The sequence below is a fragment of the Pongo abelii genome, chromosome 4 (assembly GCF_028885655.2).
Source record: "Pongo abelii isolate AG06213 chromosome 4, NHGRI_mPonAbe1-v2.0_pri, whole genome shotgun sequence".
Taxonomy (NCBI): domain Eukaryota; kingdom Metazoa; phylum Chordata; class Mammalia; order Primates; family Hominidae; genus Pongo; species Pongo abelii.
Genome location: NC_071989.2, coordinates 182,948,646 through 182,974,434, shown reverse-complemented (window position 1 = coordinate 182,974,434; position 25,789 = coordinate 182,948,646). Strand labels below are relative to the sequence as shown.

Sequence of the window (25,789 nt, the reverse complement as noted above, 5' to 3'; positions counted from 1 at the left end):
CTGCTGCTCACTGACTGCATGACCTCGAGCAAGCTGCTTCACCACTCTGTTCCTCCAGTTCTTCGTCTCCAAACGGGGATGATGATGACAAAGCGGATGGTAGTGGTGCTGAAGGTGGGAGCACCTACTTCACAGAACTGGTAGGAGGGTTGTAGGAACTAAGATACACAAGGCATTTAGTACTTGGCATGGAACACAGGGCATTTAAGTGTTGGCTTTTCTTCACAGTCACCATGGATACCGAGTTCTGGCTGAGAGTCAGCTGGTTCACTCTTATAGCTGCAACTTGACTTTCTGGAAGAGTAACTAGACAGTGTTGCTCAGGGTCTGACATGGAACAGAAGTAGTGTGGGGGTGCAAAGGAGTCCCACAAGCCTGGGATTGGACCCCCACTGCTCTGTTACAGCCCTAGTACAGTCTCTTTTTCCCCTCTGAGCCTCCATGTCTTCATCTGTCTAATGGGGTCAATGACCCCTACCTGCCAAGGTCATGCTAAGCCCTAAATTAGCAATTTAAAAAGGGGTCCTCAGAGTGTGATGTTCCCCTTCCTGTGTCCATGTGTTCTCATTGTTCAATTCCCACCTATGAGTGAGAATATGCGGTGTTTGGTTTTTTGTTCTTGCGATAGTTTACTGAGAATGATGATTTCCAATTTCATCCATGTCCCTACAAAGGACGTGAACTCATCATTTTTTATGGCTGCATAGTATTCCATGGTGTATATGTGCCACATTTTCTTAATCCAGTCTATCATTGTTGGACATTTGGGTTGGTTCCAAGTCTTTGCTATTGTGAATAATGCCGCAATAAACATACGTGCACATGTACCATAAAACCTAAAGTATAATAATAATAATAATAATAATAAAAGAAAAAAAAATGTAAAAAAAAAAAATAAATAATAAAAAAAAAATAAAAAAAAAAAAAAATAAAAAGGGGTCCTCAACATCTTCCTCCTCAGTTGCAGCTAACCACCAGTTGCATTAAGTCAAAGGCATCATCACACCTTTATTTTCATATCCGAGTCCATTGCCAGACTTCAGGGCAGTGCTTCTGTGTCATCTGTTGCTGTATCCCCCATGCCCAGCACAGCCTGGCCCTAGAAGCTGCCCAGTAGGCATCCGCTGCATGAAGGACATTGAGCTGGCAGATAAGCAGCCGGGTACACCTCTTGGTCCTTCCTTAGGACCGCAACACCATCTCAGGCCCCAGTTGCCTGAGGACGGACATTCCCCTACAGTCCAATTCTAGCCCCAGCCCAGCAGGACACTGTAGGGCTCACCCTGCCCTCTGGGACTCCCACCCCCGGCATCTTTCCCATCAGGCTCACTGAGCAGGAGATAAAAAACATTGCAAAGGAAGGTCAAGACTCTCAGACACATCTATCTTTATTTGTTTCCTGTCAGAAAATTTCAAGAATTACACCAAAAAATACTTCAGCCTCTGCTACCTACTGACAAAAATACACCACACAATTATAAAGCGCTCAGCAGTTTTGCTAGGGACAATTTGTTATTCCGCTTTGAATGACAAATGAATTTACAGGTGACTCAGGGTGATTGGAGGTTGGGGGAGAAGGGAAGAAAAATCAGATGAGAGCGTTTGGCAGGATAGTTTGAGCTATGCTAGTCTTATTACCCAGCTGTTGCATACGATGATTTCAGCAACACAGCAAGCCACAAAAAAATACCCTTTACGTAGCCTGTCAGAGACTCGTGAGGAAGCAGTACCACATCTCAAATAACCAATTCTCCCAGCTGGTTCTGGCCCTGTGGGTCCTGGAGCTGACACCCTGCAGAACTGGCCTCCCTGAAACGTTTGTGAGAGGCAGGGGAATGCCTGATATGGTTCCAGGGAACTGGGAGGCCTGGTCAAGGCTGGATGCTGCCTCTTTGTCAGGAGCTTCTAGAACTCGGTTGGGAGTTTGGACAAATGTCCCCTTTTAACACAACGAAGTGGGCAAAAGACAGTCCCATTTTTCAGCTTCCTTTAGAAATGATTTGGCATTTTGGTGGCCCCAATCTTCACATCTCTTCCTGGCTGTCACTTGAGGCTCCTGGTTGGAATCCTATTGTTGTTGTTATTGTTATCAGCACTTTGGGAAACAACAAACAAATAAAAACTTAAAAGTCAGGTGCCTGTGCTTATCACTCGTGGCCTAGTGTCACATGCCTGTCCCGTGCCTTCCTTCTTGCAGCCGCACCTTCCTTCCTTCCCTCTCCCCCCGCTGCTGTCTCTTCAACATGGGCAGTATCCAGGTGTGGATCTAGAAAATGCAAACAAAAGACAAAGAAAATCTGCCCACTCCTCAGCGTTTGCTGATGCAGAACCCACCGTCGCAGGGTGGGCATTCAGAGCCCAGGCCATGTGGGTCTGCCCAGGTCCTAGTACGGAGGCCCAGAAAGTTTGTGCTCATCTTGCAAAATGCACCAGAGGCCAGCACATTTCACTATGGGTTATGTGCATTCTGAGCTTAGTAATGCCAAAATCAGTTCTTCTCTCCAGCTCGGCCATTCCTCATTTCCCACGTGCCTACCCTGCAGACCGCAGGCTAATGGAATAGTCCCGGTCTGTGTCACTCACATATTCTGCACCCCTGGAGCCCCCACTGAAGCTACATTTTCTTATCTAAGAAGCCCACAGAGTCTGTGCTCTTCACTGCCCTTCAACGTCTTCCGATGGAGCCAATTTAATGCTTTTTGTTCATGTTCTTTGTTTCTTTCCTTTTCTGCTGTTACGTTTTCCTAACAAAGAATAAGCAGTGGCTTTAAAAATATCTTACATGGGAACAATCAACACGAAACATGCCTTTGTACATGAGCCTGACTCGGGGACGAATCAACAATACCAAGGAACAAAAAGAAATATCGGTTCAGACAACTCCAGCACACACCATGTTTTTGGTGCGTTCCTCCCCCACCCTGCCCTGCCCCGCCCCCGCCCCCATATCCCAGGAGTACAGTGTTGTCTTGTAACTGGAGCTTGGCTTAGCCAATGGGGGTCCTCTTCTCCACCCCGCCCCCCATTCTGGCTGGGGCAGGCCTCTAGTGGCCCTGGGTCTTGGGCGGCTTGGGCTCATGGATGACAGCGGCTGCCGACAGCCATGGCCCGATGGCCCGGGCAGTGCTCTGCTTGGCCACGCTGTAGTGGCTGATGACTGTGTAGAAGCGGCTTCTGGAATTGGGGTCCTGGGAGGAGTAGTAAGCATCCAGGGAGGCTGGGATACAGCGTTTGTGCTGGGGAAGAAAGAGACAGAGTCAGGGGTCATTCAGCAAACTGCTCCCAACCTGCCCAGCAACACAGCCACCCTGACTGGAGCGCAGCTGCTTGGGGCTGTCAGCCAGAGGGCAGGTGACAGCTCCTGACCTGGGCCTGGCAGGCAGCAGCCTTCCCAACACCAGCACCAGCACAAACACCAAAGCTCCACTTAGAAGAAGCCAGACGACCTGAACCTGATATTGACACTGATTCAAGGCCAGCCTTCTCTGCGTACTGACTGTCTGGCTGTAGGGGATGCTGTAGAGACCCCCACAGACTCCCTCTATCTGGCTGATTCACCTGTCCCCTTGGTTGCCTCTCTGGGCTGTTGTTCACAGACAATGACTATTTATTTCTTCTATTTTATACTTGCATCTCTTTTCTCTTATATCAAAAGTCTTGCCGGATGCGGTGGCTCACGCCTGTAATCCCAGCACTTTGGGAGGCCGAGGCAGGCAGATCATGAGGTCAGGAATTCAACACCAGCCTGACCAACAGAGTGAAACCCCATCTCTACTAAAAATACAAAAATTAGCTGGGCGTGGTGGTGCACACCTGTAATCCCAGCTATTCAGGAGGCTGAGGCAGGAGAATTGCTTGAACCCAGGAGGCAGAGATTGCAGTGAGCCGAGATGGCACCACTGCACTCCAGCCTGGGCGACAGAGCGAGACTCTGTCGCAAAAAAAAAAAAAAAAAAAAGGCTTCATTCCTAACAGCATTCATGTAATGATGTATTTGCATTATCCTACAATAAATATAGAACAGTCACAAAATAGCACCAATATTACTACTAAGAGGCAATGAACCTGGGGACTACCGGACGAACTTGGAGGTTTCTCTGCAGCTCCATGTGTCCTTAGAATACACTCCACCAAGCGTGTAAGGTGAACATGCTGTCATCTACAACCGGTTGAAATATTTATTTTCTTTGCACGTTTATGTCCTTAACTTGATATAGAGCTAGGTTCTTTAAACAACGAACCTCTTGTTTTTTCTCATTTATTTCTTTTTGAATATGTCAAACATTTACATATTTCAAGGACAAATATTTAAGAAGATAGATCCGAAGAAGCCTTGCGTCTATCCCTTCCTCCTGATGAACCACTTTTATTAATTTTTAAAATTTATCCTTCTTGAATTTCTTTCCAAAACAATAAGCAAATAGCACTCACCTCCCCTTTGCCCACACACAGGCAGGACCTTCCTTCCATCATTCATCCTTACTATCTTAAAGAGCATTCTCTGTCCATGTATGGAGGCCTTCCTTCCTTATTTTCCCAATTGTAGTGACGTCCACTGTGTGGATGTGTCAGTTTATTCAACTGTCCCCTACTGTTCCCATTGTTTTGAGTCTTCCGGAACCTCAGCTTCTTTTTTTTTGAGATGGAGTCTCGCTCTGTCCCCCCAGGCTGGAGTGCAATGGTGCGACCTTGGCTCACCGCAACCTCCACTTCCCAGGTTCAAGTGATTCTCCTGCCTCAGCCTCCCAAGTAGCTGGGATTACAGGCATGTGCCACCACGCCTGGATAATTTTGTATTTTTAGTAGAGATGGGGTTTCTCCACGTTGGTCAGGATGGTCTCAGAACCTCAGCTTCTGATCACTTGGAGTGCAATCTAGGAAGCCAGATCTGAACCCCCTCCATGGAAGTCTAGGAAGTCAGACTACATCTTTGGTGGAGTGTATTCTAAGGACACACGGAGTTGCAGAGAAACCTCCAAGTTCGTTCAGTAGTCTCCAAGTTCATTACCTCTCAGTAGTAATATTGGTGCTATTTTGTGGCTGTTCTATATATATTGTAGGGTAAGGCAAATACATAATTACAGGAACGTTGTTAGGGGCCAAGACTTTTGATATAAGAGAAAAGAGATGCAAGTATATAATGGAGGAAATAAACAGTCATTGGCTGTGAGCAGTGGCCCAGAGAGGCAACCAGGCGATAGGTGAGTCAACCAGCTAGAGGCGGTCAGATTGGAGTGTAATCTATGCAGTACAGAACCAAAGGATACACATTCCCTATTTGATCTCCCCACATCAAAACATAATTATTGTGATGTCTTGGAAAACTCTCTTAACTAAACACTCTCTACGTTTAATTCCTCATAGGTGAAATGGGAGCCAAAGAAACCCTATTTCTCAGAATGGTTGTACAGCTCAATTGAGATAATGTTTAAGGAAACGTCTAGCAAAGGGTCTGATGTATTAGAGATACTCAGCAAATGGTAATTATAAATATTAATAGTATCAGCTGTGTTCACTCTGAAATAGACTCTGTCTTTATTGCAACTAACATTTGTTGAGAGCTCATTATCTAATAGGCCCTTTGTTAACTGATTTTACTTAAATTCTCTCCTTAAGGCCTCCCAAAAATCCTGGGAGCAGGCATTATCAGACCCCATTTTGCAGGCGAGAAAACAAGGTTCGGAGGGGCAAGAAGACTCCCAGAGGTCACGCAGCAGGTTCCGTTCTTTCAGAGAAGGAGTTTAATCAGAGCGTGGGTCAAGGGGAAACTTGGAGACAGAGCTCCAAAGAACATCAGAGGCACCAGCCCTGCCTTCACACCTCTGGAGGGCCACTGCAAGGGTAAGCAAACAGCCATTGAGCCAGGAAGACCCGCACCAAGCCGAGCTTTCCCCAAATGGAACAGTCCATGTCAAGAGGTAGTGAGCTGCTTCCCTCATTGCTGATGTGCCGTCAAAGCTGGACCACCTCCTGACCCTGGAGAGCACCATCTTGGGGGAGGAACTCTACTGCCTACTGGAGACTGAGTCCCTCACGAAAACTTGGCAACTCCTTGCCAAACACATATTCCATTTTAAACAGTCGGTAGGGAGGTCGTCATACCCAGAATTTGGACACCAGTGAAGAGAAGACATTGATCAACCCTCTAACTGAACTTGATAGTGATCTGGGACTACTCAACCACCTCTTACCTTATAGACGAATCCCTCTGGGCAGCTGTGATCATAGGTGAAGGCTTTGTAAACCACCAGGAACACGATGCACGCAAGGAAAGCTAGGGCCAGGCTGACAAGGATGGTGACCTGGAGGAATACAAAATTGAGAGTCATCCAGCCTCAGTCTGCCCACCTTCAGTCCCCATATGCAGCTTTCAGAGCCTAGAACTGGTAGGCAGCATGGTGTGCTAGAAAGGGGGACAGGCCCAAGGAACTGGCTCTGTCTTGGCTTAGTTTCTAACTTGCAGTCTTAGGCAGATGACCTGTGCTCTTTGGGCCTCTTTCCCCTTCTGCGGGATAATCTCTGAAGCTCCATTTGTTTTGTTTTGTTTTTCTTTGTTTGTTTGTTTTTGTGAGATGGAGTCTCACTCCATCACCCAGGCTGGAGAGCTGGAGTGCAATGGCGCCATCTCAGCTCACTGCAACCTTCACCTCCCGGGTTCAAGCGCTTCTCCCTGCCTCAGCCTTCCAAGTAGCTGAGATTACAGGCACCCACCACCACACCTGGCTAATTTTTGTATTTTTTAGTAGAGACAGGGTTTAGTAGAGACAGGGTTTCACCATGTTGGCCAGACTGGTCTTGAACTCCTGACCTCAGGTGATCCTCCTGCTTCGGCCTCCCAAAGTGCTGGGATTACAGGCATGAGCCATTGCACCCGACCACTCCTTTCTGATTTAACATGTGATTTCCCCCTCATTTTCCTTTTCCCGATAACTATGTGGGATGTGGGGGAGTTGATCATTAAGCCGTCACTTCCAGTGCTTCCTGCTTTCCATCCCCACCGTGCCCCACTACTGGTACATTGCAACCTCGGACATCAACTGCTTCTTTCGCCTCTACTTGGACATCTAATACACACTTTCAACACATTCCCAAGCCAGATTCCCGCTCTCCTCCCAACTCAAACCTGCTCCACCTGCATTCTTCTTCGTCTCAGAATATGTCAATTTCACATTTGCAGTCACTCAGGCCAAATATCCTGAAGTCATCCATGACTCCCTTTTTCTCACACACCACATCCAATCTACCAGAAGAAACAATCATTTCTGCCTTCAAATACACCCATAATCTGACCACTTCTTACCACCTCAATCATGTCCAACCAGGTGGAAGCCATCATCATCTCTCACCTGCAGCATCTAACAGTCTTCTAACTAGTGACGACCTCCTTGTCCTCTAGGGTGCATTCAGCACACAGCAACCAGAGAGAGCTTTGTAAAATCTAAAACAAAGCAGGGGCCAGGTGCAGCGGCTCACACCTGTAATCTCAGCACTTTGGGAGGCCGAGGCAGGAAAACCACTTGAGGTCAGGAGTTCGTGACCAGCCTGCCCAACATGGCAAAACCCCGTCTCTACTAAAAATACAAAAAAAAAAAAAAAAAATAGCCAGGGGTGGTGGCAGGCACCTGTGATCCCAGCTACTGGGGAGGCTGAGGCAGGAGAATTGCTTGAACCTGGGAGGAGGAGGCTGCAGTGAGCTGAGATCATGCCACTGCACTACAGCCTGGGCGACAGAGTGAGACTCCATCTAAATAAATAAATAAATAAATAAATAAATAAATAAATAAATAAAACAAAGCATGGCCCTTTTCTGCTCAAAAGCATGCAGTGGTCTCCAGCTTAAATATAACCCAGTTCCTATCCACTATCTGAAAGCAACCTTTAAAAAAAATAATACAACACCAAACAAAGTGGGGGCACCATCAGGATTCATCTGAAACCAGTAATTGGTTAACTTCAGAGGCACCTCTAGGCTTGCACTGACCCCATCCTACCAGCTATGTACAAGGGGGCAGGGAGGTCCCCATGATACTGGGGCATCTAATATTACAAGCAGAATTTGTGTGTGTGTTATTTTTTAAAGTTGGTGTCCCTTTCGGTCAGTTGGCCTAGAAATATGGCAGGATTCTTCTCATGGAGGAAAGGTTCCTTTTGATTCAGAAAAAGAATAAAATTAACTTTGGAGGTGCCCATGCCATCTCTTTCCCACCCCAGGGCATGTTTATAAGGAAAGGAGGAGACAGGAGTCTACATTGCTCCAAAAATATAGAGTTGTCTGTTGGCAGTTTTGAATACTGGACGGGAGGAATTTGAAAAGGAAAAGAGGAAGATGGATGTAGGGAGGATTCTGTCCAAATCTCATGGGCAGACACCGTCCATGAGCAATTCCTAATGAGTGTGTATATGAAGTTTGAGGACAGTAACTGTGTAACATTCAGTTTTAAGCCACAGTTGACACATGTGCTGTCCATTCTCTCCATTACCCGAAGCCAGAAGTCGAAGCCTGTTGCATGCTCATCAGCCTCCTGCCCTGGATTGGAGTGATAACAGTATGGGGTGAGATGGTGCAGAGATCAGTCCAGTATCACACAGGTAAGAGGTGGAGCCGAGGTGGAGAAATCAAGAGAAGTTGGACTTAAAGCAAGAGATACCCTGAAGACACATATGCACCCTAGGAAACTCCTATTGGAATAGTACAGGAAAGGGGGCCACCCAAGACCATGACTCACAAATGCTGAGGACCTGGGAACACGTGATCAGCATGTGTTTGGAGTAGAGATATAAAAAAAATTTAAATGCCCAGATTTCCCAGTAGCCAAAAGGTAGAAACAGCCCAAATTTCCATCTGCTGATGAATGAATAAACAAATTGTGGTCTATCCGTGCAGCGGAATGTTATTCAGCCATGAAAGGGAACGAAGGACCAGCTGCAGATGCAGACGGCCCTTCCAAACATGATGCTGAGCTAAAGAACCCAGATGCCAACGGCCACATGTCATGTGATTCCATCTGATGAGACCCCCAGAATGGGGAAATGCACAGAAGCAGGTGCAGACTGGAGCCCGCTAGGACTAGGGGGTCTGGGGGAATGGGGAATGACTGATAAGGGGTATAGGGTTTCCTTTTGGGGTGATGAAAATATTTTGAAACTAGACAGAGGTGATGGCTGCACAACATTATGAATGCACTAAATGCCACTGCACTGCTCACTTTAAAGTCATTACATTTATGTTACATGAGTTTTCTCTTAGTTTTTAAAAATAAATGCCCAGAGTTCGGGCAGCATCCTGGCACCTGCAGCTCTGCCCTGGGGACAGGGAGCCAATTTCCTAAGTGGTGACCTTTTCTGTTAAAGGGACATTAAAATCCTGCTGGCATCCCCTCCCCTCAAGGAGAACATGCCTGGGCCCAGCCAAGAGAGTTGCCTGTAGTCACAGGCTCATCCACGGACTACAGTGCAGCTGCAGTGCTCGTGCATGCGCAGGAAGGAGTTCAGAGCCTCAGCCTCAGCCTGCCATTGCCTCCAGTCTGATGCAGGGTCTGAGGGAGCTGCTGGAAAGCTTCCCATCCCAATGACCATGTGCAACCCCAAACCTTGCCTAGGCAGAGTCCCAGGCCTCTTGGGAGACTCAGGAGCCGGGCAAGACCTCCCAACACGGGTATGAACATGCCCAGACAGGGCTGGATGCGGCCCCTGGTCAGCAGCAGGTTAGTAAAGGGGCACTAGGAGCTAGTGCAGGACCCAGCAAGCCCGCCTGTGGGACAGGGTCCCTTTACAGGGTGGGCTCTTCCCCTGCTAACGTCCCCTGAGTTAAGAAATCCCAAATAGGAACTGCAGGGGCTGATTCACCAAAGAACCACCAGGGCTAGAGAGCACGAGCACAGAGCAGGCCTCCAGCAAATGCTTCTGGAAAAAGAAAAGGGAGGGAGGGAGGTCCCTTTGAGGTAGTGGTTTCAAACCCTGCTTCACATGAGAAGCAGCTGAGGAGCTCGGAAATGCTGATGCCTAGGTTGTCACCACCCCCATGGATTCTAATTCCGTGGGTCCAGGACAAGGCTGTCCAGGTAATTACCATGTGTAACCAGGAGGAGAAGCACTGCTCTAGTAGGACTAGCTGTGAGTGGTTCTCAAGCAGCTGCACATGTTAGAATCCCCTGGGATTCAAACATTTCAAACGATCCTGGTGCTCTAACCCTATCTCAAACCAACTACACCAGAATCTCTGGGGGTGCAGTCCAGGCCTCAGCATGTTTCAAAGCCCCCAGGTGGTCCCCACATGCAAGCAGTCCTGTGTGCTGACACTTGCCGGGGTGTCCTCCGTGACTGTCAGAGTCAAGCCTCTAATGCTGACTGGTTGCTACGGGTGCAGCCCAGCCTATGGGATTCTGCCCAAGCAGGGCTAACTTCCGCCAGGCCGCCCCACATGCTCCGTGACCCCAGAATTAGGCTCAATGGAGGTTGTTTTAGCTGAAGGAGAGTTTGCCTCCCTCTCCTGAATTTTGGTAACTTCTGCAACTGAAGGCCAATCATTCCCTAAGAGTCTGGGGAGGTCAAAGAGTACGTTGTGGTGAATCAGGCACAGGCTCTCTCTTGAGGCCTTACAATCTACAGGGGGAGGGAGAGATGGATTGATGGGTGCAGACACTTGCAACGCAGAGGTGACACCATGACTGAGACCATCAGCACAGGGGGCTGCTGGACCTAACTAACCTGGGGGCAGGGGCATCACGGAAGTCCTCCTGGGGAATGTGACATCAGAAGTGACTTCATGGAAGAACATTAGGATTGAGGGGAAGAAGGCTCTGAGCAGAGGAAATGGCATCAGCCCTGGACAGAACATGGAGAGCACACGGGCTGTTCTGGAGGCATCACAGGCCTTGGCATGGCTGGCCCAAGGGGTGTGAGTGATGGGGAAGCCTGGGGGCCTGGGCAGGGGGCAGAGAACAGATTACACTTGGACTTGATCTTGAGGACAACAGGGAGCCAGTGACAGTTCTAAGCAGGGAAGCGACAGGGTGAGAATTATGTTTTGGAGTGATGTCTCTGGGGGCAACAGGAGGCATGTTTGCAGGGGGATGACTGAAGGCAAGGGGGCCAGTGGGAAGGCTGATGTAGTAGGGCGTGTCCCAGGTGCTGAGGCCAGACGGGGCAGTGGGGTGGAGTCAATGGCCTAAGATGGCATAGGAGGTGAGCACAGCACTGCGAGACAAGAGGAGGAAGGCCCGGCTCAGACCGGCGAGTTCCACCGGTGAGTTTTCTGGATTCTGGATGACGGAGTTGTCAGTGGTTCCTGGGGTGGGGTGGGAGCTGGAGAGTCCTGGTTTGGTTCCAGGGCAAGATTTCCTACAGGCAGGTTTCAGTTCTGCGAGGCATCCTGCTGGACCCAGCCTCCCCGGCCTCCCTTTCTGGTGGATTTGTGAAACTCAGGGGCCCACGTGCCTGATCCCTGCAACAAAGCTACCGCCACGCCGGGCGAGCCTAAGAGGGCCGGGGAGAAAAACTCCCACCTCCCCACAAAGCACCTCTGAACATGAAAGCCGGACTCCACATCAATATTTATTGACTTGGTTTATATAACCTCCATCCTCAGAGACGTTCTAAAGCCCTTGGTTTCACCTCTTGAATTTAACAACCTGAGCCTCGCAATAAACAGCTCGCTAGTACTCCAGTGCTAGATTGGAGGGTTTCATTAGAGGCACAGTCCTCACCACGGAATCACACTCTCTGCACCCGTCTCCCCTCATCCACTCACTCAGCCACTCATCGTCCGCTCAGTGCGAGTCTATTAAAGGGCCTACTGTGAGCCGGATGCTGTGCACAGTCATTGCCTCAAGGAGTTCACAGGAGGGAGAGAGTCAGACATTCAATGAGCAAATCACCAAAGAAATAGCCACTAACCAAGCACCAAACGTGGTCTGAACAGAGCACACGAAGGGGGCCCTTTGACGGGGTGGTCCTGGAAGTGAGAGGCGATTGGGCTCCAGGCAACCCCGGGCCAGAGCATTGCAGCATTCTAGGCCGCCCAGAGATCCTACAAGGAAGAGGAGCTCGAGGTTCCAGAGGGCCTGGAAGAAGCAGTCTGGCTGTGACAAAGGGGACAAGGAGGAGAGAACGCTGAGGTAAGGCTGGAAGGAAGGCAGGGTCCAGCCCCCTAGGGTTTTGGAGGCTAATATCACCCTTGTCCTGCCCAAGACAGTAGCTCCCCACAGAGGCAGCCCTGGTGCTGTCGGGGTAACACCTTCACTCAGCCTGCACCCCCTCAACCACCCTCCAGTCTCATGTACCTCTCCCCACTGGCTCACACTGTCCCCTCCAGCCCCATCACACTGACAGCTCCTGCAGTTGCTTCTCTGGGCCTTGGGCCAGGCCTGGAGCCCCTGTGTGCCCTTCCTCAGCAAGGAGAACATCTCCTCAGTATTCAGCTCCAGCCCTGAACCCCCAATCCATCCCCGCTCTGTATCTGGGGCCTGCTTCCTCCTCCATAGGAACACGCTGCATCCCCATCACCCCTCTCGCCTCCCAGCCACCTTCTGCTGGGAAGGCCTCAGGCAGCAAGTGAGTCGCACCCTTTTCTCTGTGCCCATCAGTGACTCATACAAAGTGGGGATCAGAAACATTTCCTGACCTGCAGTGTTGAGTTGAATTAAGACCAGAGAGACAGAGAGAGAGAGAGACAGACACACAGACACTCATACACACACACACATACACAGACACACACAGTCATACACACACACACACAGAGACACACACAGTTACACATACACACAGAGACACACACACTGAGAGAGAAAGGTACACACAGAGACACAGACACACACACACACAGACACACACACACACACACAGAGACACACACAGTTACACATACACACAGAGACACACGCACTGAGAAAGAAAGGTACACACAGAGACACAGACACACACACACAGAGACACACACAGAGACAGACACACACACAGAGGCAAACACACACAAAGAGACACACACAGTTACACACACAGAGACACACAGATACACACACACACACTGAGAGAAACACACACAGAGACACACACACAGAGAGACAAACACAGAGACACACACACAGAGACACAGAGACACACACAGTTACACACAGAGAGACATAGAGACACACACACATAGTTACACACATACAGAGACACACACACTGAGAAAGACACACATACACAGACATACACACATACACGCACACAGCCTCCCCCCAGACATCCACAAGCAGACAGACGTGCAACCTGGCCCAAACCATACCGTGTGCAGGTGTAGTGGTGCACAGAAGCACCTGCATGTCTCCTCCTGTTCTCTTCCCTCTCCTCAACCCCGACACCCCACATATGTGCCCAACAAAAGCACCTTAACCTTGAGGAGAATCAGGGTTTGGGCTGGCACCCATGAAGATGCACCCAAGATTCCTCTTCAGGCTTGTGAGATCCAAGAGAGAAGAGAGGAAGAATTCAAAATAGAGCACAGAGTTGGTGACTCTGGCAAAGATGTGCTGGGACTACAGTCACAGCGACCGGTGCCCCACGACCCTCCCTCCATCTAATCACAGTAGCAGGAGTCGTAACAATAATAACAGATGCTAAGAGTTATTGGGAACGTAATGTACACTATCGTCACAATCATATGGAGTAGAATTATTATTCCCATTTTGCTGATGGAGAAAGTGAGGCTCTGAGAGGTGAAGTGACTTGCCCAAGGTTCCCCAGTTGGTAAGAGGTAAGTCGAGAAAAGGCACCAAGTTGTCTCATGGGCACCCTGACCTCACCATGCCCATGACTAGCCTCAGCCGTGGCAGGAGGCAGCGCTGCCCACTGCATCTGGGGCCTGACTCTGCAGCGACCCCTGCCTCCACTTCTCCCCCAGAGCCATGCCCAGGCAGACACCAGCTCTGGCAGCTTCTGCCTCTGACACAGCTTATTTATCTCCCCCTGCCCCCGTATTCATCATAAGCCCCCTGGCCAGACCACCATCACCTCTCCCCTGGGTGCAGCAGCCTCCTTGCTGCTCCTGGGCCTACAGCCTCTAGGCTTCCAGTCTGCCCGAGACTCTCCAACAAGCCAACCTGGTCACACTCACACTGCCTCCCTGATGAACGAGCCACCACGCCTACAGGATGAGGGCTCATCTCCTTGGCAGAGCAGACAAGGCATTTTCGGATTTAACCTCCATTCTCTTTTCAGCCCCAACCCTGGCCCTCCAAGCTCCAGGTACCTCAGTTTTCCCCACCCCCATGATCTTGCAGCTGCTGGTCTCTGCCTAGAATGCCAGTTCCCACTCCCCAGCCTGTCAAGTCCCTGCTCACCCTAGACTCAGCTCAACTATCTCCTCCTCCCCACAGTCTTCCCCAAAAGTCCTCAGGCAATGTTGAGCCGCTACCCTGTCTGATCACAGCTCTTCAAGACACTTCTCCTAGGGCACTTTAATTAACCTCACCTATCTGCCGCCCCTCTTGGGATGCAGTGTGGGGTAATACTTCCCACTTCCATTTACTAGGCACTGATTGTGCCAGGCACTGTGCTTGGCACTGTACATGGATTTGCTCTTGCAAACCTTACAACAGCCCTATGAGGTAGGTGCTATTGTATCTTCATTTCTCAGATGAGAAGACTAAGGCACAGAGAGGTTGCATAACTTTCTTAAGGTCACACAGCTCATTAAGTAATCCAGCCAGGCATCTAGTTCTATGTAGCATGGCCTGGGCTCTTAGCCTATGCTATGCTCCTCATAAAGCTTGGGCTGAGATATTTTATTCACTAATTATGAACTGAGCACCTACAGTGTGTCAGAAATAATTGCACACATTGGGCATACAAAGAGGACAGGGGAGAGGGGAGGAGGGGAGTAAAGAAAGTTGGGGTGGGGTTGGAGAGATCCCTGGCTTCTCTGCAATTCCATCTTTAATCCCCTGCCAGTGACTACCTTGCTGGACCCAGGTAAAAATGTATTGTCCAGGGAGCTTGGAAATAGAGCAGAATGGGGGAAAGAAGAGAAATGGATCTGAGAGCAAATAAAAAATTAAAACAAAACAAAACAAAAAAAAAAAACAAAGAGGACAGGGGAGTCCCTGCTTGCATAAAGTCTACCTTTAATCTTTTGAGTTGCCTTTTCTGTCAAAGGGAAATTGTAACAACATCTGCCTCTCGGAGTTCTGAGGGTTACATGGGATAATGCATGTGGGACCTGAAAGTGGGTTGAGTGGTGGCCCCTGAAATACATGCCCATGTCCAAATCTCCAGAACCTGTCAATGTGATCTTATTTAGAAAAGAGGTCTTTGCAGATGTAATTTAGTTAAGAATCTTGAGATGAAATCATCCTGGATTACGCAGGCAGGCCCTGAATTCAAGCAGTGCCCTTATTAGAGACATGCAGAGGGAGACAGACCCACACAGAGAAGACAAGACACATGAAACGGGAGGCGGGATTTGAGTGATGCATCCACAAGCCTGGGAACACCTGCGCTCACCACAAGCCCAAAGAGGAAAGGAGAGATTCTTCCCTGGAGGCTTCAGAGGAAACGTGGCCCTGCCAACACCTCAGCAGTGGATGTCTGACATCCTGAACTGTGAGAGAACAAGTTTCTGTTGGATTCAGCCGCACAGTTTATGGTCATTTGTTTTGGCAGCTCCAGGAAATGAATACGGTGCCCTCCCGCAGTGCCTGGTATACGTGCTACAACTGTGGGCTCCTCTCTTCCCCCATATTGTCTGCCATGCTCCTCAGCATGGACTTCAAAAGCTCCAGCCACTCAGGAAGACTGCCATACGAACTGCTCTTGCATATCTTTTCAGCCACTCTCCCCTTGGTGAACTCCTAGTCATGCTTCAAAGCCCAACTCACCATGTCACCTCCTCTGAGAAGCCTTCCTTTGCCTATTTGTGCTCTCACTACACTTTGTGCATCCATCTACCACTTAGCACTCAGCCCACTGGATCACAATTGTTCATTGTGTGTGTCATGTGGTCAGGGACCAAATCTTATTCCCAACTTCCAACTCATGACCTGGCATGGGATAGGGGAGAGGCTAATTCATTCCCTAGCCCAAACCTTATCCTCATTTTTGGTACAAAGCACTGGCTGCAGTGAGTTTTCAGGACCTGTCTTAACTGTTCTACAGCTAGGCAGAGTGACTGAAGGGAAGAACCCAGTTGGATGAAATCACTGCATATGGTCATCTGAAGTATAGTTTGTCTGATGCTGGAAGAATTCTTAGTTGACCCTGAAGTGGCCTCTTTGCCTGCGTGCTGTGCCCCTCAAAGACGAGAAGCTTCTCTCTGACAGCTGGGAGAGCTGGACCCTGCATTCTGGAAGGTATTTAGGCAGTTCTCTGTGGTAACTATGGCCACATCGTGACAGGAGTCGATCTCGCTTCTGCTTCTGATGAGCTGTGTGACCTTGGGTAAGATGCTTCATCTCTCTGAGCCCCTTTTTCTTCATCTGTTAAATGGGGACCAGAAAAATCAATCCCACCCTATAGGATTGCTGTGAAGATTAAATGAGATGGTGCCTATAAATCGCCTGGTATTATTGGCCCAGGCTATGGGTTTACCTGATAATAACAATCACTTATTGACTATTCAATAATGAGCGAGGCATTTGGCGAGTGATTTTTATGTGTGATCTCCTTTAAACCTCATGACAGCCCTGGAAGCTGAATTATTACCCCCATTTTACAGCTGTAGAAACTGAAGCATAGAGAGGTTTAGTAACTTGTCTGAGGCCACACAGTTACTGAAGGAGTAGAGCCTGCTTAGAACTCTGGAGTATCTCATTCTAAAGCCCTCAACCCTAACCATACCTTAATTGGCGTTATGATACATATTTTCCTGTCCTGCAGCTACATTTGCTTGTAATAGTGCAACGAAGCAAGATACCATGCACGGTGCATACTGTAAACTTAGTCTAGGAAGATATGTCACCACCCAGGTAGAAACCTCAGGAATTAGGAAGACAGTGGAGAAAACCAAAAACCCTTCCACTGTCAAGCCAGGATGCTGATCTAGGACGCTCATCATGTCAGGAAACATGAACTTCATTAACACTCAGGTACTGCCACATCTTAGCACCACAGTGTACAATAAACCAGTCTTTTTTATGAAGAATGCAAACCCTGGAAACCTCAAAGCAATAGAACCACTCACATCAGGGAAATTAAACTTTGTGGGGAAATAAAAACAGGGCTGCCAAACAGACATTTGCCTTCTGTATGTGGCAGCTGGAACCTCCAGAGACAGAATTAGGCCTCCCGGCACCTTGTTCCTGGCTGAGCCCCAAAGATCCTGACAATAGGGCTTGAGCAGAAAGTTCAAAGGGGTTGCAACCTCTGTAAATTCTGCTCAGATGACACCTGGGTTTTTTTTAGCCCTTCCCCTAGTACCAAGTAGTAAATGAAGCAGAGCCTTCGAAGCCAGAAGGTCTAGACTGAAAGCACAGCTCACCACCTGCTCACCAATGAACCTGGGAAAGTTGCTTACCCTTTGGAATCCTCAGCTTACTTCTCTGAAAGGTAGGTGACACTGATGGCTGCTTCACAATAGCTGTTGGATGGCGGGGCGTGGTAGTGCATAAAAGCCCTCAGGATAGGCTAGCCTATCCTAGTAGATGCTCAGCCTTTCCTGGAAATGCCTTTAGTTAATTAGCATACATGGAATGCTTACATATATTTCAATACTTCATGCCCCTGCAACTCCATGAAGTAGGTGCTATCAATGCGCCCATTGTACAATGTTGTATCAGAGATAGATGGAAAGACCTTACATATGTGAGGGGCAGGGTGAGGATTATAACTCAGACCTGCCTCACTCAGAAGCCCAGCTGGCTAACCATATGTTAGACTGCCTATAAACCTACAGTGACATTACAGTTCATTTTTATTAAAAATATATTGCACCATTATTATAAGAACAATATTGAAAATCCAAAAGGAAAAACACCTATTATAATCCTGTCATCAATCCCCCATATGTTTTTACAGGCTTGCTTCTTGTTCCCATCTACATGGATCCCAGCTTAAATCTTGATTCCTTCTGTTCCATCCCATTTTACACACGGTGGCCCCTCCAACTTTGTATAATCACATAGAGCATCCTCATGTGCCAAGTCTGGGCCACCTCAGAATCAAGCCAAACCTTGACCTCACCACGTACACAATGGCTCTAAATCAGTACGCTAATGTACGAAAAACTGTCGTGAGGTACAATCAAGATGATTAATGCAAAAGGAAAGAGTGCCGTGTAAATGCTAAAGTGACAAATTAATGCTTCTTGTTGTCATTGTTGTTATTTTTATAATTATGCATCATTTATGAATTTGGTTCGGCTATCTCCTCAGCACGAAGCCATTGGGTATTACTCTGTGTTGCCTGGGTATTACACTGTATTACACCTGTGATCCATCCTCCCCAACCAACTGACAGCCCCTCAAGGGCAGGGCCATACCCTCTGTGTTTGACCTTCCCCAGGGCCCGAGGGCCCCACCCTTTAAGGGTTTTGCTGATGATTCATATTAATGGGACAGAAAAGCACCTTTGACATGGATCATTTCCTCTCTGACCCTTCCTGCCTCCCCGACCCTAACCAGTCTCCCTGTTGGCCACCAAAGCTATCTTCTTAAATTACTCTTCTGAACATTGCATGGTGGGGCTCAAAGCCCTCCCCTGACTTCCCATCTCCTGGCACAGCAGGTCTATGACTTGACTAAGCATCAGAACCAACTAAGGAGAGTGGTAAGATGCAGAGTCCTGAGTACACATAGATTCTGATCCCCTTGTTCTACCATAACACCCAGAAATCAGCATTTTCCACACAAATCCAAGAGGTTTGAATGCAAGTAGCCTGGAGACTGTCATTGGAACAAGACAATGTTCAAAATCCTTTGTCTGGCTTCTGAATAAAGGAGGGCAAGAAACTCAAATCCTTAAATCGTCAGCTACTCAGCACTTGACAAATATCATCTCACTAAGTCCTACCCAGGATTCCATAAAGTGAGGACTCTTGATATTCCTGGTTTTCAGATGGCAAAACCGAGGCTTGCAGATGTGGGGTAAATTGTGGATTAAATAATGGATTATCCGGCCAATTAGTAGTAAAGCAAGACCTAGAAGCCAGGTTTGCCTGGATCCAAAACACGTGTTATTTCCTTGGCACTGTGCTATTTCCATCATCTGGTCCCTGCTTACCTGTCCCACTTCACTAATTGTTCCTGCCCCAGACACACACACACACACACACACACACACACACACACACATGACTGTCCTAGTTCCTGAAAGTTCTAGGCTGTCTGCTACTGGCATGCTTTCCACGGCCTCCCACTTAGAGGGTGCTCCACACACACACCAGGAAACCTTCCCAGACTTCCCCTGTGAGCAAGGCCCCCCCAGGCTCCCAAGGCCATCAGTTCCAGCTGCGGCCACACATCACGTGGGCTATCACGGCCACGTAACACATCAGCCTGCCCCAGCAGTCCATGAGCTCCTCAAGAGTAGGGCCTGTGCTTCGGTGGCCGCCTGCCCAGCTCTTGGCCGGGGCCTGCACAAAGGGCACACAGGTGAACTCGGAAGAAGAACTCACATCTATTTGCCCCATCCAACCCCAAGAGACAGGCTCCAGAGCAGGGCCAGACCATCCCCCTCAGCCCAGAGGGCCATCCGTGCAGATCCCGGCTCCAGTCAGAGGCGCACAACTGTCTCGCTGCATCCCCGCCAACTGTCTGTCTAGACACAGCCTGCATTACCATCTCCATGGAGACATGAGCCTGCAGCCCAAATAGCTTGTTCCATTAAGCTACTTCCATTCCTTAATCCCCTTTCTTGGCAGAAAAGTTGATGGAAAAAAAAAAGAGGAAGAAGAAGGGGAAGGAAGAAGAAAACAAAGAATCAGATCAGCAAAGTTGGTTTGGAAAATTAAAAATCATACCCAAATTTCAATGTGTGGCACTGCTAGGCATGCCAGTGGGGGTTCTCCTGCCAGATAAACTACTCCATGTCTCCCTGTAATTCTTGCAAGGATAAGAATAATTCTGCTAATACCACAGTCTAGCATACCCAGCAGTATCTCCTCCGGACATAAGTCAGCCACGTTGGGGAAGACGGCATTTCTGCCCCTGTGCTCTATTTGCTACCTTGTCCATGAGGAGGAAGGAATCTCTACCCTGTCTTCTACCTCCCCACCCCGCTGCCCTAAACAAATACACACAGACACACAGACACACTCTACCTGGGAGGAGTCTTGGAGGGCGTTTTCACACAAAACAGTTCACATAGCCAGCCTGAGATTGGTACCCTTGGAAAGGTCTGCATGCAAGACTGGCCCCTTGGCTGGTGTCTGGGAAGCTGGATTTTAAGAGTGATCCCACCATCTCCAGAACTGATAGGAGTGGCTCACCCTGCCTAACTTGTACTTACAATATGGCTTATGTTGAACACCTGGAGTCTGAAACTTGGGTGGGTGCTAAGCAAACAGTGCCTATGTGACCAGCCCCCAGTGAAAGCCCTGGAGACAGTCTCTAACAAGCTTCCCTGGCGGACATTGCCCACGCGCCTCTGAAACTGCTGTGGGAATGAAGCGCATCCTCCATGACTCCACTGGGAGACAATTCTTGGAAGGTTGTGCCTGGTTTCCCCTCGACGTTGCCTCATGCTCTTTTTTTCTTTTCTTTTGCTGATTTTGCTGTGTATCCCTTTGCTGTAAGAGATCACAGCCATGGCATACAGCCATATGCTGAGTGCTGTGAGTCCTCCTGGTGAATCATCGAACCTGGGGATGGTCTTGGGGACCGTCAACACAGTTGCCCCTGTGCTCAATGTGAAGGCAGGAGAAGGCATTCCGTATCTTAGTTTTCGGAGTCGAACTTGTAACGAGCTATGCTTTACCAGGGACCCTGTGCCTTAAAAGGCAGGCACCAGGTTCCAGACCTTTGCCTTTCTCTTCCTGCCTCCCAGGGCCCAGGCCCCACTAACATCTCATCCTGGCTGGGTGTGGTGGCTCATACCTATAATCCCAGCACTTTGGGAGATTGAGGCAGGAGTGTTACTTGAGGCCAGGAGTTCAAGACCAGCCTGGGCAACACAGCAAAATCTCATCTCTACAAAAAAAGAAAAAAGTAAAAATTAGCTGGAGGTGGCGGAGCATGCCTGTAGTCCCAGCTACTCAGGAGGCTGAGCTGGGAGGATCACTTGAGCCCAGTGAGTTTGAGGCTACAGTGAGTCGTGCACCCCAGCCTGGGCAACGAATCAAGCAAGAACTGTCTCAAACATGCAAACAACAAAATCCCCACAATCTCTTCCTTTCCTTCTTTCCTCATGGGTCAGGATGAAGGTAGGGGTCTTATTCTCCCTGCACGGAGAAGCCTGGGGTATCTTTTTTGGGCCAGGCTCCTCTGTGCAGGAAGAATAAAACCCTCTTCCTCTCCTTCCCTGTGGCATCCTGACCTCAGCTATCTTTCAGTGAGCCTGACACTAGACATGGAAAAAAAATACACCCTCTCCTACCTTCCACCTCATGGGTTTCCCTCTGGTGGTGGCGTACACTTTGGACTGCCTCCTTGCACTGCAGGATGAGACCCCTCTTTGGGGCAAGGGTGGACACAACAGGACAGGAATCTGCAAATTCATTGAGGACCCCATCCTGAGCCTCAACCCCAGCTTTGCTTACTGGAGGTGCTGCCCCTCGGAGATAGGGATGCTTGCCAGGTGAATACAGCAGTTCTTTGCCATTTGGGGCTTGTCCTTATAGACAGACCTGCTTGTCAGTGAGCCTTAGAAGGCAAAAGTGGTGGGATTCCAGAACCCAAAGCCCCTTTCTGATCCCTGTCAGTATCACTATGCAGATGGGGTCATGGCTGACCCCACGTCCACTCAGCCCCTTCAAGGTGCTCGCCAATTTCACCTTTAAATAATACCTACAAGCCAAGTCTGCCCTCAAAGCCCACATGTTCCCAGGTCAGGAAGTATGTTTCACTGTAACTTCACCTTTGCATCCATCTGTTCTGTCCTGATAAAGAGAAAAACCAGGTCTTGACCTCAGCTTTGGCCTGAAGCCAGAAACACCCATGCTTAGATTCTCACCCATCACTTTCTGGGTCTCTTATTACATTTCCTGGGCTCAGCTGTCTTATCTGGAAATGAGAATCCTAATAGCCACCTTGAAGCACTGATGTAAGGAGGAAATGAAGTCATTGCGTGGAAATGCCAAGCCCAGCGCCTGGCATAGAGCAGGTGCCCAGAGACCAAGGATCTGGGAGAAGGAACATGCCTTAGGATCTAAAGTCTTGTTCCTCTCCCTGTCCCATAGTTCCCATGTTTCAAATGAGTTTTTTTCATGCCAAACAGACTGCATTTATTCAATATGAATGAATTCATTCTCCTGTTTTGGATTTATCAGACTTATGCACATATTTGAGAATAGGAGATAACCAGGGTGATCATGATGTTTCTCTTGGTCTATTTGGCCTAATCAGAAGAAAAGGAATCGTTTCCTTGGGGTGTTGTGAAATACTGGAATGAGGCTGAAGACAGCCTTCATTACTGGCCAGAGCTGGTCTGGAGCCAGTATAGCCTCTGGGGGCAGACGGATTCTCTGCCTGCAGCTTCTCCCACTATTACCACCTGTGCGACTTTGAACAAGTTTTGTGATATCTCTAAGCCTCAGTTTCTTCATTCATAAAACAGGAACTAGAATGCTCTCTCACACCCCAAAACGCTGAAAGGTGGAATGAGATTATGGAGCTCACCTGTCTGGCTTCGGTCTGAAACAGTATGTGTTCAGTAAACGGCATCTAAGTCAATATATCAGAAGAATTCCTGTAAAGATCCTCTCTTAGATAGAAATGACAACCCTAAAATGGCAAGACAGGTTTGGGAGGTAACATCTGTGGAGGGCCTGTTTACTGCCCATTGTTCTGTCTAATCCCCCAATTGGGGTCAATCCCTAAAGAAGGAGTTGGCTTTGTCTGTGGGCTGCGCTCTCATATCCAAGATGATTTCATTGGAAAGGCTTAAGATGCATATTAGAATTTATTAAACATGATGTAGTTATTTTAATTTCATTTCTTGTTAACAATTTTTTTTTTTGAGACAGGGTCTCCCTCTGTTACCCAGTCTGGAGTGCAGTGGTGCGATCTTGGCTCACTGCAGCCTCAGCCTCCCAGGCTCAAGCGATCCTCCCACCTCAGCCTCCTGCAAGTAGGAGGACTTGCAGGCATGCACCACTATGCCCAGCTATTTTTTTATTATTTTTATTTGTAGAGATGGAGTCTCACTGTGTTTCCCAGGCTGGTCTCAAACTCTTGGCTTCAAGTAACCCTCCTACCTCAGCATCCCAAAGTGCTGGGATTACAAGCATGAGCCACCATGCTCAGCCTCATTTCTTGCTGATAATTTTTAAAACCAACTCTATAAGGCAGATACTGTCATTTTTCCTGTTTTATACATGAAGAAAATGAAACCCAGAGTAGTTAAGTCACCTGCCTATAAGGAAACTCAATTAATGAATGGAGTAGCCAGGATGTGAATTCAGGTGTGACCCCAAAGGCCATGTGCACCTTCTACTCACTCCACAGCCTCTGGAGTGGCTGTATGATTGTTGCAGCATGGAATACATGGATTCTCTCCATCCTCAAACCAAAAAGATTGCATTATCATAATGTTTGGTCAGCTCCCCATGGAAGCCCCCCAAAAACCCATTAAAGATGCCCATTCTCTAGGGCCCCAATGAATCTCACTAAGTAAATTGCTTTTTGAAAGTAAGAGGAAAATGAAACATCTGTGGCCTCAAACTTTCTATGAGCAATAATTCAGGAGTCTCTTTCAGAACCCAGAGAGGAAAGCTCCCCATGGGAAGAAGGAGGGGTGTAGAAGTGTGATTCCTGGGTGTAGAGCCAGAAACTCATTAATATTTGTGGAATCTTTGAAAGAGAAAAAGCACAGTTTGAACTGGAGCATTCCAAAGCAGTAATTCATTTCCCAACTTAATGTGCTGTGGTATAACTGTTAGGAAGAAGAGGGAGGGTCCGAGGGCCCTGCCGATGTAGGAGATAAATCTCTGGGCTCCCAAAATGTTTTTCATTTTAAAAGTTCAAGTCATCATTCAATATGGGCCAGAGAATACTAAGACCTTTGACAGTGAACCTCTTACAGGATGGAGAAGCTGAGGCCTTAACTCACAAGGTTGTGCCTTTATAAGGCAACAAAGCAAAAGCAAGTGCGTCATAGATGGAAACCTGTTTACCTAGATCTCACCGACCTGTTGAGAGGAAAGGAGCCAACCTGGCCTGGTGACCTCCTCTGTGCAAGCAGGGAGCAGGCATACACCACCAATGAGTGAAGAAGGCTGGTGTGGCATGCTCGGGACCTAGAGGGAACCTGCCTCATTGACAGGGGACAGCAGCTGCACAGCTCCAGACAATCATTGTCAAGGACGGAAATGAGATTCTAACACGGCTGATCTGATTTTCCAAGAAAGGCAGAGCTCATGAAATTACATGAAGTTTCCCAGTTTTAAATTGGGGTTGGTGCTTTCATTACCTTCTTTTGTTACTTGCATTAAGCCTTTCAACAACCCTGTCTGGTTGGGCTTTTTATCCCTATTTTAGGGGAAATAAGTTTCCAGAAAGTGATTGGCCCAGGGTCAGTTAGCCAGCAATCACCCCAATCTATTCAACAAGGCCCAGGGTGAGGCCAGGAGTGTGACTTGTCTGGGGCTGAGCCGGGAGCTGGCTCCCAGCTGGCACCATGGGCTCCTATGGCCAGTTACTTTACAGGGCAGGGCAGGGGGTTAAATGGGTTTGAAACATGTGTCCACAAAAAATCTCCAAATACGTACAGGCCACCACCTACCACAAAGGAGGGATTTGAGAATGTAGAGGAGAAGGACCTAATATTCATTGAGCATCCCTATAAGCCAGGAGCTGGGCTTTGCATGCATTGCTTTAGTTTAAGTCCAAAATAACAACAACGGTTTGACAAAGATGTCATTAATCCCCATCTGACTGTGAAAGGTGAAAGGACTTCCGAGCCTCACACAGCCAGGCCAGGTCGAGTCTCTTCTTTCTGACATTTGCTCAATACACCTACGCCTTCCTCTGGCCTGGGATGTGGAGCTTTCATCCGCGAACTTGTCAATTACTAGCATTTGGGAAAAATGATCCAAACAAGGAAACCCTCACAAGTCTCACCACGGTCATTTTGTACAAAGTGAAACTCGGGAAATTAAGATGTCGTCGCACAGTCTTGCTGTTTCCACAGGCAATGATTGTAGCTACAAATTTGTCCCAAAATGCAGGCAAATAGGCTTGGAGCAGTGAGGTCATGAAGCTTATTTACTGCTGCCATGATGATAATTTTAATTTGTTATTAAGAAAATGAAGGGCTAGCAAGCGTTCAGGATACAGATGATATAGCAGTTTAGTTTTGGCTGTTCAGAGACTGGGATGCAGGAGCCTAAAAGAGAACCAGTGTGAGGTGGGAGAAAGAGAACAGGCCTTACTATCAAACTAGATTTAATCTCTGCTCCACAGTTTCCTGGCTGTGTTACCTTCAGTACACGATGCCACCTCTCTGAGCCTCAGTCTCCTTATCTGAATCATAACACCTACCTACTAGGTACATTGGGTGGACTTCCAAAGATGCTGGATGTAAAGCTCCCATAAATGTTGGATATTATTACTGTCATTATTATTTAAATACACACCTATGGAGTCACCAACAGAGCCAACCATTTGACTTCCTGCCACTAAAATAGCCGGATGCCTGGCTGCACTGCTTAATTTCA

At 48.3% G+C, this 25,789-nt stretch overlaps 1 protein-coding gene across 1 annotated transcript in view; it reads right to left on the bottom strand.

Annotated features, from left to right (window-relative positions):
• Positions 1-1,345: 1,345 nt before the first annotated feature.
• NSG2 (neuronal vesicle trafficking associated 2) overlaps positions 1,346-25,789 on the bottom strand; it is a 64,001-nt gene continuing 39,557 nt past the window's right edge. Inside the window, exons 4-5 of the mRNA XM_024247089.3 lie at positions 6,192-6,302; positions 1,346-3,236 (exon numbers count right to left, since the gene is read on the bottom strand). Coding sequence (XP_024102857.1) covers positions 3,045-3,236; positions 6,192-6,302 — 303 coding nt within the window. The 3' untranslated portion in view covers positions 1,346-3,044. The remainder of the gene's footprint in view (positions 3,237-6,191; positions 6,303-25,789) is intronic.